The following is a 13,856-nucleotide window of genomic DNA, read 5'->3' as shown; positions in this document are numbered from 1 at the left end:
TGGAAACAAGGCAAGCCAGAAGACAGTGGAACATCTTTAAAATATGAAAAGAAAAAACTGCCAACCCTATAAACAGTGAAAATATCATTCAAAAACACAGGCAAAATAAAGACTTCCAGATATAGAAAGACTGATAACCAGCAAACTAAAAAAAAAAATATCATGAGAATACATTAAAAGAAGTTCTTTATGTAGGAAAAAAATGATTGCAGACGGAAATCTGGATCTACACAAAGGAATAAAGAGCACCAAAAATGCTAAATACATAAATAAGCATAAAATATTTTTTCTTATTTTTTAAATCACATTGTTTAAAGCAAAATTAACAAAAAGTTATTGTGGGGTTTATAACAAATCTAGAAGTAATATGTATTACAACAGTAGCACAAAGGCCAGGCTTATAGAGGGGAAATGCCAAAGGAAATATAGTATCATAAGATTCTTGAAGTATACAGTGATATACAAGCAGTTCTTACTTTGTGTTAATTGAAACTTAAGCATATAAAACCTATAACTTCAATTTGTGAAGTAACTGTTTCTACAGAACAGTGCAAAGCAAAGACATGGTTCTGATATACACAAATTTCAGTTAACACAGTACTGTACGAAGCAAGGACAGCCTACAATATAATTCAATGATTGCCTGTGATAAGCTACAGATATATTATCTATAAAACAAACAACTACAAAAACAAAGAGTGTATAGCTAATAAGCCAACAAATAAGATAAAATGGGAGTCATAAAAAACATATGTTATGAAATATGGTAGAATAAGAGGAAAATGGATGGTGGATTTCAATCCAACCATATCAATAATCACAGGAAATGTAAATGGTCTAAACATCCACATATAAAGGCAAAGATTGTCAGACTAAATAAAAAAAGCAAGAAAAACAAAAAATGTGCTTTAAATATAGACACAAATAGATTAAAAATAAAAGGACGGAAAAAATATATAACCTGCTAACACTAATAAAAAGAAAACTAGAGACAATAGTACAATCAGTTGAATTATAAAATGGGCAAAAGACTCTGAAGAGAAAATACAAATGGCTAAAAAACACATGAAAAAATGTTCATATTCACTAGCTATTAGAGAAATGCAATTTAAGACTACAATGAGATATCATCTCACATCAATAAGAATGGCTACCATTAAACAAACAGGACTATAAATTCTAGAGAGGATGTGGAGAAACTGCAATTCTTATTCATTGCTGCTGGGACTGTATAAAGTACAGCCACTGTGGAAGACAGTTTGGCAGTTCCTCAGAAAACCAGGTATCAAGTTACCCTATGATCCGGCAATTTCATGTCTCGGTATATACCCAGAAGATCTGAAAGCAGTGACACGAACAGACATTTGCACACCGATGTTCAAAGCGGCATTGTTCACAACTGCCAAGAGATGGAAACAATCCAAGTGTCTTTCAACAGCTGAGTGGATAAACAAAATGTGGTATATACACATGACAGAATACTACGCAGCAGTAAGAAGGAACAAGGTCTTGAAACACGACAACATGGATGAACCTTGAAGACAATGCTGAGTCAAATGAGCCAGACTCAAAAGGAGAGATATTGTTATGTTACCACTAATGTGAACTCCATGAAAAATGTAACATAAGTGTATTATAATGTAGGATACAGGGGACCTAGAGATAGACAGAAGCTAATGAAGGGGGAATGATAATCTAATATGTACAGATATGATAATGACAGTGAACTTAATGGTATGCAAACGGACAGATGCGATTATGGTTCATTAATGGGATTATAAGTATCAGTGATACACTGAAGATGAACATGTTTGTAAATGGTAGTTTAAAGGCATGTAACCCACAGAGTAGCTCTACAAACATAAATGAAGTGTTAGCATGATATACGTATAACATATGACACTAGTACAAAGAGTTAACAACAGAGCGGTATTTGGAAAAACTATCCATTACATATTATAGATTATATTTAATAGGAATATCTTACCAGCACTACACTAACACTAGGGATGAATAATTAGCAGCTGATAAGAGCTCCGGGATGTTTTATGTTACAATAATTGTTTAAAGTTGAGAGTGATGATGATTGTACAACTAAGTGAAGATAATATGAGAAACTGACCATTTATCTCGGGACAGAATATATATTATGTGAAATTAGGAACCCACTACTTAATGTATCAGGCCTTCAACTTGAGGCTTGCTCTTGTGAAACTTAGGGCTGTAAATGGGAGGCTAAGCCTTCCTCTAATTATGCCTAAGAAGCACTTCCAGAGAACCTCTTTTGTTGTTCAGATGTGGCCTTTCTCTCTCCAAGCCCAACTCAGGCAATAAATTCATTAACTTAAGGGGAATGACTCTTCCTGGTGATGTGGGACACCACTCCCAGGAATGAGCCTGACCCTGGCAGTGAGGGATTGAAAATGCCTACTTGGCCAAAAGGGAGAAAAAGAAAGGTAACAAAATAAGGTTACAGTGGCTAAGAGATCTCAAATACAGTCGAGAGGCTATCCTGGATATCCTCTCTTAAGCAAGCTCGAGCCAGATATCCCAAATGGCCACAGTATGCCATGCCCTTAACAAAAGTAGTCCCCAAATACCTAGGTCCCTATCTGAGATACTATAAAAGATTTGCTCACTAAGTTCTATCTCTCAGAAACTTGAATCCACCAGAGTGTTCCTACGTTAGACAAGTCCTAAAACCCAGAGGTAACAGCTTATTTAAGAACAAAAATCAGATGCAGCCCCCTTCCCCATATTGTCAACACCCCCTTTTCAACATGAACAAGTCAGGGTAGTCACTGCCTAGACACCCATGAAGATGGAAAAGAGATTAAACGAGAGGAAGTGGTAGCAATAGACAAGATATGATTTAACAAAGGATTACGAATGCTGAAACTTTACATAAATATATATATATATATTTAGATGCTAGAGTATCAGAATAGCTAGAAGGAAATAACTGAAATGGTAGAACTGCAACCTATAACATTCTTTGAAATTTGATCTATAGCTATTCGTTGAATTGTGCTTTGAAAGTTTTCACCTTTCTGTATATATACTTTATTTCACAATAAGGAAAGAACTGAAACTATAGAACTGTAACCCCTAACAATTTTGGAAATTACCTACATAACTGCCTGTAGAGCTGTAAATCGTTAACACCTTTTTGTATTTATGTCATATTTTATAACAATGGAAATACCTGAAATTATGGAAATGTAACCCATAACATTCTTCAAAATTTGCTAACTACTTGTTAAATTGTACTTTGAAAGTTATCGCTGTTACGTATAGATGTTAAAGTTCATGATAAAAAAGAAAATCATTTAAAAAAAAAAAAGGAAACTAGAGTGGCTACATTAACATCAAGTGTACCTGAGAGCAAAGAATATTTCCAGGTATATCATCATAATGACAAAGAATCAATTTATCAAGTAAACATAACTGTTCTAAAAGTTAATGCACCAAATAGAAGACCTTTAAAATACACGAAGCAAAAACTGTTAGAACTGCAAGGAGAAACAGACAAACCACAATTATTATAGTCAGAGATTTCAACACCTTGCTCTCACTAATTGCTAGAACAAATAGAAAATCAGTAAGGATATGGAAAACCTGAACATTACCACCAACAACTCAACATTTATATAACATTACACCCAATAACAGCAGAATGCATATTCTTTTCAAGTGTACACAGAACATTTACCCAGATAAATCATACTCTGGATAGAAAAAGTATGTTCTGACCCCACAGAATTAAACTAGAAATCGCTAACAGAAAAATGTCTGAAAATTCCTCAATGTTTGTGAACAAAATAACATACTTCTAATTATTTCAAATATTTGTAATTATTATTTCAAGTTTATAAACAAAATTATTATTTCAAATGTTTGTAAACAAAATAACATACTTCTAATTATTTCAAAGAGGAAATAAATATAAAATTAGAAGGCATTTGGAACTGAATGAAAATGAAAAAACAAAGTATCAGAATTTGTGGGATGTAGCTAAAGCAGTAAGTAGAGACTTAAAGGGAAATCTAAGGCACTTAGCACCTATATTAGAAATGAAGAAATGACCTCAGCTGCTTCTCTGATCTCATTTTCCACCTTAAGAAGCCAGAAAAAGAGGAACAGATAAACCCAAAGTAAGCAGAAGAAAGGAAAAAACAAAAATAAGAACATAAATCTATGCAAAAGAAAACAAAAAATAGAGAATATCAGTGAAACAAAAGTTGGTTCTCTGAGATCAATAAACTTGATAAACCTCTAGCTAGATGGTTCAGGAAAAGAGAGAAGCTACAAATTACCAATATCAGGAAGGAGAGAGGGGACATCACCCAGATACTACAGACATTAAAAGAATAATAAACGAAAATTATGAATAGCTTTCTGCCAATACTTAAAAATTCAGACGAAAAGAACAAATTCCTTGAAAGACACAAACTACCGAAGCCAACTGGAGGAAAAAAAAAAGATTCTATCTTCTAAAGAAAATGAATTTGTAGTTAAAATATGAAATCTGCTCATTAATAGTTGTTATCTTTACTGTGACTGGATGATTTCTTTCATAAAGTAAATATTTTTATTTTTATAAAGTCTAATTCTGAAGTTTACTGTTTTTCTGAGTTTACTAATCAAATTTCCATGTATTTATGAACACAAGTATGAATTAAAAAGTAATACATAAAATATGAAATCTGCTCACTGATAGTGGTTATCTTTAGGCATTGTGACTGACTTCTTTCATTAAGTAGTTTTACTTTTCTGTCCTTTATTATTTTTCTAAAGATTACCATTTTCTAAGTTTACTAATTTTTGTTTATTTTTGTTATTTTTGGTGGGAAAATACAAGATAACTTTAAATAATAATGTGGCTTTTCCTAAAATACTAAATTCTCTTTTGACATTCCTATTATCTTTTTTTCTTTAAGCTCCTGAATACTGATGGCAATTGCTTCAGAACTAAGACCTGGACTGACAAAAGTATTCATAATTAAGAACACTGTTATTTCCATAACACAATCTCTACTGCGTACAATCTGAGATTCAGTTAAGAAAACAAGCCAAAACTAATGCCAATAAATTCATGAATGGCAAGTTTGTTTCCACCTAATAGAATAAAAATGAAAGCATCAGAGAATTATCTAAGTTTTAAGTTAGTGAATGAAATACTTCAAAAACATATTTTAACAACAAAAAAATAAACTATATTTGGTTTCGTTTAAATACTTTATAGGACATATAGTGTAAAGTCAATCATGGTTACCCTTCTGGAGGCATTTGGAATTTGTAACAAGAATCTCTCCTTGGGAGGTGGACCTGAAACACATAAGCTTGAGTTATGAGGAGAGCACTTTCTACCCCTATGTGGGCCACAGAACTAAAGGAACCTGGTCAAATGGAACATGGAACAGAGAAGCAAATATGACACATGGTGATAGCCAGCTATTATTACTGACCTTTAGGTTCAAAAAAGATTTCTGAATCTTTAAAATGTATTTTCCTATACTTCTTAGGCTAGTTTAAGCTGGTTTCTTTTACTTGCAACCATGATCTATCAAATATATGAAGGATGCATAGAAAAATAAGATAGTAAAGTTCTAGAGAAAGAAAATTCGAAGAAAATAATGTCATAGAGCTGAAGGAAGAGGAACTTTCAAAGAAGAATTAAGTAGTCAATAATATCAGAAACTGCAAAAATGTAAAATAAAAAAATAGCAGAAGAGTGTGCACTAGATTTAGCAACATGAAGATAAGAAGAGCAATATCAATTGTAATGAGTTGAAAAACAAGCAGGAAGATAAGTTAAGGAGATTTTTCCTAAAAGATTTTTTATTGTGAAATATAACAAATATACAGGAAAGTGATAAATTTCAAAATAAGTTTAATAGGTAGTCATAGAGAAAATTTCAAAGTATAGTATGGGTTACAGTTCCACAATTTCAGGTATTTCCTTCTGGCTGTTCTAATACACTAGAAACCCTTAGAAATATCTGCATGATTCAGTAGTCATAATGATTTACTAGATCCTAACTTCTCTGTTACAACTTCTCCCTCTCATTTGATCATTTTCTCCGTCTGGCAATGACTGTTCTAACTTCTTCATGTTGAAAAGGGGTGTAGACATTATCAGGTAGGGGAATGTAACTGGTTGATGCTCTGGGAGAGACCGGCACCTCTCTGTTTCAGGGCTTATCTGGCATAGGAACAATCTGGAGGTTTCTAGAAAATAAGCTTGCTAAGTAAAACTTTTATAGAGTCTTAGATAGAGCCCCAGGTTTTCTATAGGGTTTTCAGGAATACTGTTGGTTAGGGCTTAATATACTGTGGCAATTTGTAATAATCCCCCTTTTGGTCAAGAAGGCATTGTCAATCCCATGATGCCAGGACCAGGCTCATCCCTGGGAGTCATGTTCCACATTGCCAGGGCAACGTACATCCCTGAAAATTATGTCCCACGTAGGGGGGAGAGTAATGAGTTTAACTACAGAGTTTGGCTTAGAAAGATACACTGCACAACAAAAGAGGTTCTCTGGGGGTGACTCTTAGGCATGTTTATAAGTAAGCTTAAGATGATTTTAACCATTTATCTAAAATCAAAATTTTAACACTTCTCATCCAAATAAAGCTTTAATGTAATTGGCTCTAATAAGTCACCAAAAATTTAATGTATTTTCACAAACAATAGCTTTATTTTAATGAGTAACCTTAGCTGCTCTGAAAATAATAACTTTTCCCTCCTACTTTCTCTCCTATTCTTACAATGTACCTGCTGGAAACTTACTCTGATATCAATGTTCACAGAATAAGTCATGGAATATTCTAACAGCTAGTATTATCCATTGAGGTATAAAGAATACAAAGTAAAATATAAACAGGATCAAACAAATTCTGAAGATATTTACTTACCTCGTAATCCTATGGAGAAGGAAAATTGTCCTTTTACTTTCAACAGTTATATCCCGACTAAGTTTCACAAGTCTCTCATATTTGTCATGCCTTGCATCAAGTTCCTGCTGAAATGCTGAGAACACATTATTATAACCATAGGGATGCAAATTCTGCACTTGAAGCCTATCAAACCAAAGCATTACAAACATTCTTCCCCTTAAATGTCACCACTTTGATTCCTAACAGTTAACTGTTTTTCTGGGTCAGAGTCTACCTCCTGACCTTGTATTACTTAATGCTCAAGAAACTACTGAATGGAACACTCATATTTACTTGTATCAATTAGATATAACTGCTAATCTCCTTGCCTTTTATGCTAATTTAATGTCCACCTATTCTGCTCAATTTATGTTTTAGTCTCAAGTATTGGGAATGAAAGATTTTTACCCTAACTAGCTTTATTTACAGACAGCCTAACTTGTGAGTACCAAACAGAAGCAGTGTTTTAAGTTTTTAAAACAATCAAAAAACCTGCACCACAACACCATCAGATGTTTTATCCTCAACATATTTTTCCTACTAAAATTCTTAAAGAACAAAACAACTACTTTATTCTATTATTTACAAGACTCTATCTGGGTTGTTGCAAGTATACTTATAACAAAAGGATGCTTAAAATAAATTTAACTGAAGGAAAATTATTAACCTTTTCTGGAACACAAAACTATTGTCTTTTATTAAACCATGCATGCATGTGTGTCTATAACATTTAATAAAACAGTACTACTCCTGGGAGCCTCCAGACATACAAGCTCACCTACAGGAAAAAATAATCTACAGAATTATTTATTGAGCATCTATGATGTTTAGCATGTGTTAATAGTGAACAACAACAAAAATGTGGTTCCTGCTTTCCTGAAACTCTGACACATACTAGTGTCACCAAATTTTATTTATTTATTCACATCTGTCTCCCATACTAGACAAGAGTTCCTCGAAGACAGGAACTGTGTTTTAACTTTGCATTCATAGTATTTAATTCATAATAGTCACGCATACATGTTGATTATCCTGAAATGAAATATCAGGGAAAGTCCTAGCCCAATTATTACCTTGGTAACAAAAAATCAGATATATTTAGGTCCTTATCAGCTACTAATTTGGTTAACATTTTATTCAAGTTCTAATTTTTTTATCTGTGCAGAATATACCTATTGGGTGCTCTCTATAGGCCAGACACCTTGTTAGGCATTTGAAGTGAAAAGCTTCGAAAATAAAGTAGTATTAAGAGAGTTTAGTGGTTTAAGGGTATTTGAAAGGCTAGGGCTTAAAATTTCAGAAAGCTGATGTAATTAAAAGTTATAAACTTTATAAAAAAATTACAGTTTCTGTTTTTGTAGATAATTTATATTTATGTGGTTAGGTATTAAAAAATTTTATGTAACCAAGGGAGGTCAATTGAAGGTAATTCCTGTAAGTAGTTATGTGTGGTAATTTGGGGTTAAAAACCTTGTGTTTACTAGGTCACATCATTTCTTAGAATATGTAGGTAAGCTCACCAAGAGGCTCTGAGCAATGAAACCTAGTTAAGGCATATCTGGATTTGAAGAAAAGATTTTTTGGACCACTACTTGATTTGCTTGAGAGAAAAATCAGAAAAGCTTCAAACGGAAGAAGCTACTTGAGCAAGGTCCTGAAGAAAACTGTAGCTCCCCCAAACTCAAAATGGGTACTAGGGGAATAAGGTAATAAGAAATTCTTAGTTGAAAGAGCTATGTGCAAAGACAGACAGAAGCATAAAACAGCAATATACACTCAAAAACAAGGAGTTCTGTATAGGTGTGTGAGTATAAATGTGGGGACACGTGATCCACCATAGTCCTTCCAGGAGTATGTATTTATCACTATGCTCTCTATTCAATTACACCTAGTCCTACACCTCTAAATATCACTGTAGGTGCTGTGGTGGTTTTAAAACATGTCCACAAATAATTTTATATTCCTGCCTTTAAAAGGTAGAGTCTAATTCCCTTCTCCTTAGATATGGGTTGTACTTAGTGACTCACTTCTTACGAATAGAATGTAGCAAAAGTGAAAGTGTGTGATATCTGAATTTAGGAAGTAAAAGAGACTGTGGTTTCCTCCTTGCTCTCTTTCTGGATCATTCACTCTGGGCAAGCCAGAGCCCACCATCTGAGGACCTCTTTACAAGGGTCCACCTAGGCAGGAACAGAGAGCTGGCTGTTGGCAGGAGGTCTAATTTACAAATAACCCTGAATCCTCCAGCCCCAAACAAGTCTTCAGATAATTGCAAACCTGAACCAACCAGCTAAGTCCCTCTTGGATTCCTAAATCCTAGGAGAGTGTACAGGGGGCAACAAGAGGAAGGACAGTTTTGTTTTGAAATAGGGAACAACTTGACCAAGTTAAATGCTAAGATAAAGGAGACTGTAAACATAGATGATTTACTAATAGATGTGAGTTCCAACTCTGTGCAAAGTGGTACAGGCAAAACAAAGATACAGTACCTGTCCTGAAAAGTGTGGTTGAGGCAACAAGACAAAGATCACATTTAAAAAAATGTACCCACAGTTATATGGTAGTATATAGATGAGAAAACCTTATCAGATGCAGAAAAAAATTTTAACTATGTGGCACATCCAATGTTAATTAACGAATGTTTACCTGTGCAACTGTAATAGAAAAAAAGATCAAGATCTTTTGAATCCAGATTTAGTACAGACCAAATACCATCAGGAAATCTCAGAGAAAATTAAAAGGTTCACATCTGCACATCTTAGTTTCTTAGGAACTTTTTCCAGTGCACATGGAGAAAAAAATTTTGTTACAACCTCTCTGTTCTCTTCCCTTTGCCAACTTACATACAGAGAACTTACATTTGAAGGCCAACATCACAGGTGAAGATGAATTAACATCCTTCCCTTCTCTCCTTTGGTTATGTGGAAAATTCTCATGCTTCCTTTTCCTGAACCCTCCTGATCCTTAGGCAGGGAAGAAAAAAAAAAAAGTTGGATAGGGCTCTTCCATCACCAAGAGCTTACAAAACAGAATATGGACAAACCCCTTCCTTCAAAACAAAATATGTACAGCGACCCTGCCTAAGGGGCTTTCTCTGTACAGTGACAGAAAATAAGAAGCCCTTCTTATTTTCCCCCCTCAACCTCAACGCATCCAGCCTTTCACCAACGGGTTCCTTGATCCGGCACAATTACTAAACTAGGGTAAAATAACAGGGCGAAGATTTATGAAAATGAGGGGTATAAATACGGCCAATCTGGCCGAGGAAAACACCAGAGCCGCCAGCACCACCCCCAGCCTGCAAGGGAAGGGGTTATCCCTCAAGGATGAGAAGTTGAAAATCCAACATAAAGCTAGAGGTCCTCCCCCTTTTGAGTAAAGAACACCCAAATGCTGTTTAGGACACCACCTTCTTTGCTGCTCATGTCTTCTCAGCCTACGGTAAGATGAGCGGAGACTGAGGGTCTTGGAGACAGCTGGAGTACACAGGATGCCGGCCTTTGGCGGCAAACCAGTCTCTGAAAGACCTTCGCAAGAAGCCGTTTTCAACCGGGTCGACGTCGATGTGCTAGCCGGAAACGCCCGCCGACAGGACCCAGACCTCTTCCTTTGCCCCACACACTTCCGGCCTGCGTCCCAGCCCTGAAGCCACTGGCTCCGTCCCCTGCTGGGCTCGGAGGACCTCGTGCCCTTGCGCCGTCGCGCCTGCCCTCTGCTGTGCCTGAAGACAGAAGCGAATCTACACAATTGCAACCTGCGCCGTTAAAAAAATAATAAAGATGGTAACTTACCCCTGGAGGTGAGATTTATGTGCAGATGCAAGCAGCAAGAAATGTACGTGACTTTTTCTTAAGGCGCGTTTAGAACACCCTAACTTTCCCTCAGCGTGGTCCCCTTCCCCCTTCCCGCGCGGTGCATCGTGGAGGTTGGAGTTCACTAGGAGGGGTCTGCCTTTGAGTGCCTTGCTGCAGGGTTGTAAAGCAGAGAAGATCTATTGTGGTCTTCTAAGGCAGAAAGAAAGGTCTTCTCAGAATCGAAGCGAAACCTCACATAGTTAAAATTTTTTTTAACTTTTCAATTTCTAGCGGTGACTCCAGGAGCTTTATGCTTTGAAAATATGCAAAGTAGTAAGCGGATGGTGTTACTAGTGTTTTATCTGACAAAGATAAAACCGCCCTTCTGCCCCTGCCTGTCCTCCACATTTTCCTCCCTCTTTATCTGTAAAATAGGGATAAAATAGTACCCCCCACCTCCGTAGGACTGTTTGAGGATTAAATGATTTAATTCTCAAAGCACATAAAAGAGTGTCTTTCACAAATAGTAAATGCTCAATTAAATACTAGCTGCCATACTGTTCTCCCACCGTCACTTTTCAAAAAAGAAAAAAAAATGATAATAATAATAGGTGTACATCACTAAATTGTGAGCCTTTTATTGTGGGCAGGTACCTTTTTAGACTGTCCCACGCCTCCCTACCACCATACTTTCTTAGCACTGACCCCTTAAAAGCTTCCATATGTGTTTGTTGAAGCATGAGGTTCACATCAAGATTGGTAACCTGGGTTAACAGATTTCCACTAGGTGGCAATTCAACACCCTCTAGTTATAAACTCAGGCAGAGCTTTGATAAATTGGATGGCCCAGGCCTAGAAAAGAAATCACAAGTACCTTCTATTAACTTTTCTCTAATTGACCTCCAAATTGTAGGCAATAGTATGCTCAATCTTTTCTCCTTGTTAATTTAGAAAGAAAGGGATAAGGAATGAAATAACTTAGCCAGAATATGGCAGTAACTTCAAGTTCCTGACAGAAGTGTCATAGCAAGGTGTTCTATGGGTGATCTCTACGGTCTCAACTCTAAAGCAGAAAAGTAATCACCACCCTTCATATATTTGCAGCTCTTTGAATTCATGAATCAATGAGCCAAATTCCTTGTACGTAAAATAAGCTATTGGGAACCTGAGCTGAACTGTTGCATTTAAGGATGTAGAGCAAATTCTCCTGAGTTCATGTGTCTGACGTTGCGGACATCCACCCACATACCCTACTCTTCTAATAGAGATGACTTGACAGTTCACATACACGCACAAAAAAAGACAATTGCTAGAAATGTAGTCATTTAAATGTGACTCTTTCTAGATCCAATGAAACCAGTAAGTTATGAACATTTTTCGAGTCAAAGTTTATTTTACCATACCCTGGGAAAAGGTATTTTTCCCTAACTCGACGGGAATAGAAGCTCCCAAGTCCTCCATTTCCCAAAACCTAGAACAGCCATATTTCTTTTCTTTCTCCAGCCACCACTCCCCTAGTCTGTTCAATTATAGCTGTTACTGAACTGCATTTCACTGCTTCCCATAAATGTAATATTGAGAACCCCAAGTTTCATAACCTGTAATGACTTCTCAAAGTACTTGTTGAGGTGACTCCCCAGAGCACTTTCCCTGCATGTATTTGCATGTGCAGTCACCTCAGGCTTCCCAACTACAGCAACTCCTTTGTCACGGAATATCTTTCCATCTCTGTGGCAACCTGTAGACAGCATTCCTACCCTGACTATCTTCTTGTCTTATTGATTCAGTTGCATACACATAGTTTTGGTATTTGGCAAAACACACACAAGCACAAATACATTAACTATTTAACTTGAAATAATTTCAAATTACAAGACAGTTGCAAAAATAATACAAACTCCTTACAGAGACTCCAATATACACCCACCCCACTCCCAGATAACCAGATCCACCAATTCTAACACTTTGCCACTCTTCCCATATTATTCTATCTATCATATACTCATTCATCTATCCATCTATCCATTTTCTGAACATTTGAGAGCAGGTTGCATACATCATAGTCCATGAACACATAATACTTGCATATATTTCCTATAAGCAAGCATATTCACTTATGTAATCCCCTTAAGTGGAGTTATCAAGTACAAGAAATTTAACGTTGATATTAAAGCTTACAGTCTATATTCCAATTTTTTCTTATGTCCCAATAATGTCCTTTAGAGCCTTTTCTCCTCCACTCTTTGATCCCATCCAGTATCATGTATTGCATTTATTTGTCATCATCTTTTTAGTTTCTCCCTTTTTAAAAAAATTGTGGAAACATATACAAAATAAATCTTGCCATCACAATGGGATTAATTCAGTGGGATTAATTACATTCACAATGTTACAGTACCCTCACCATTTTCCATTACTATTATTTTTCCTTCACCCTAAACAATGTTTTGCATTGATTCCCTATTACACCTGCCCCCACCCCTGGTAGCCTGTATTCTACTTTCTGTCTATATGAATTTGCATATTTTATGATATTTTCTTTGTGGTTACAATGAGCTTAAATTTAACATTCTAGATCTTTAACAATCTTGTTTCCTTTGACACCAACTTAAAAATGTCAATAGCATGCATCAACTGTTCCTATATTCCTCTGTACACCACCTTTATGTTGTCTTGTCACAAATTACATATTTATACATTATATATAACCAAAACCATTGATTTATCCTTACATTTTATGCATTTGCCTTTTAGATCCTGTGGAAATAACAAACAAAAAATACAATTGTACTGGTATTTATATTTATCCATGTCATTATCTTTACCAGAGATCTTTATTTCTTCATATAGCTTCTGTCAATTGTCTAATGTCTTTTCCTTTCAACCTATAGAACCCCTTTTAGCAGTTCTTGTAGGGCCAGTCTAGAGATGATAATGTCCCTAAGCTTTTGTTTGTCTAGTTTTGAAAGGCAATTTTGCCAGATACAGAATTCTTGATTGTCAATTTTTTGCTTTTAGCACTTTAAATATGTCATCCCACATGCTTTCTTGTCTCCATGGTTTCCAATGAGAAAGTGACACTTAATCTTACTAAGGTCCCCTTATATGTGACACATTGCTTCT

General features: G+C 35.7%; 1 protein-coding gene across 1 annotated transcript in view; it reads right to left on the bottom strand.

Annotated features, from left to right (window-relative positions):
• TSNAX (translin associated factor X) overlaps positions 1 to 10,645 on the bottom strand; it is a 37,429-nt gene extending 26,784 nt beyond the window's left edge. The window contains exons 1-3 of the mRNA XM_037820917.1: positions 10,349 to 10,645; positions 9,798 to 9,902; positions 6,919 to 7,033 (exon numbers count right to left, since the gene is read on the bottom strand). Of these exons, the coding sequence (XP_037676845.1) occupies positions 6,919 to 7,033; positions 9,798 to 9,902; positions 10,349 to 10,364 (236 nt within the window). The 5' untranslated portion in view covers positions 10,365 to 10,645. The remainder of the gene's footprint in view (positions 1 to 6,918; positions 7,034 to 9,797; positions 9,903 to 10,348) is intronic.
• Between the last annotated feature and the right edge of the window lie 3,211 nt (positions 10,646 to 13,856).

This window comes from Choloepus didactylus, chromosome 2 (genome assembly GCF_015220235.1).
Source record: "Choloepus didactylus isolate mChoDid1 chromosome 2, mChoDid1.pri, whole genome shotgun sequence".
Taxonomy (NCBI): Eukaryota; Metazoa; Chordata; class Mammalia; order Pilosa; family Megalonychidae; genus Choloepus; species Choloepus didactylus.
The sequence above is the reverse complement of the archived record's forward strand: the minus strand, read 5'-3'. Positions and strand labels throughout refer to the sequence as shown.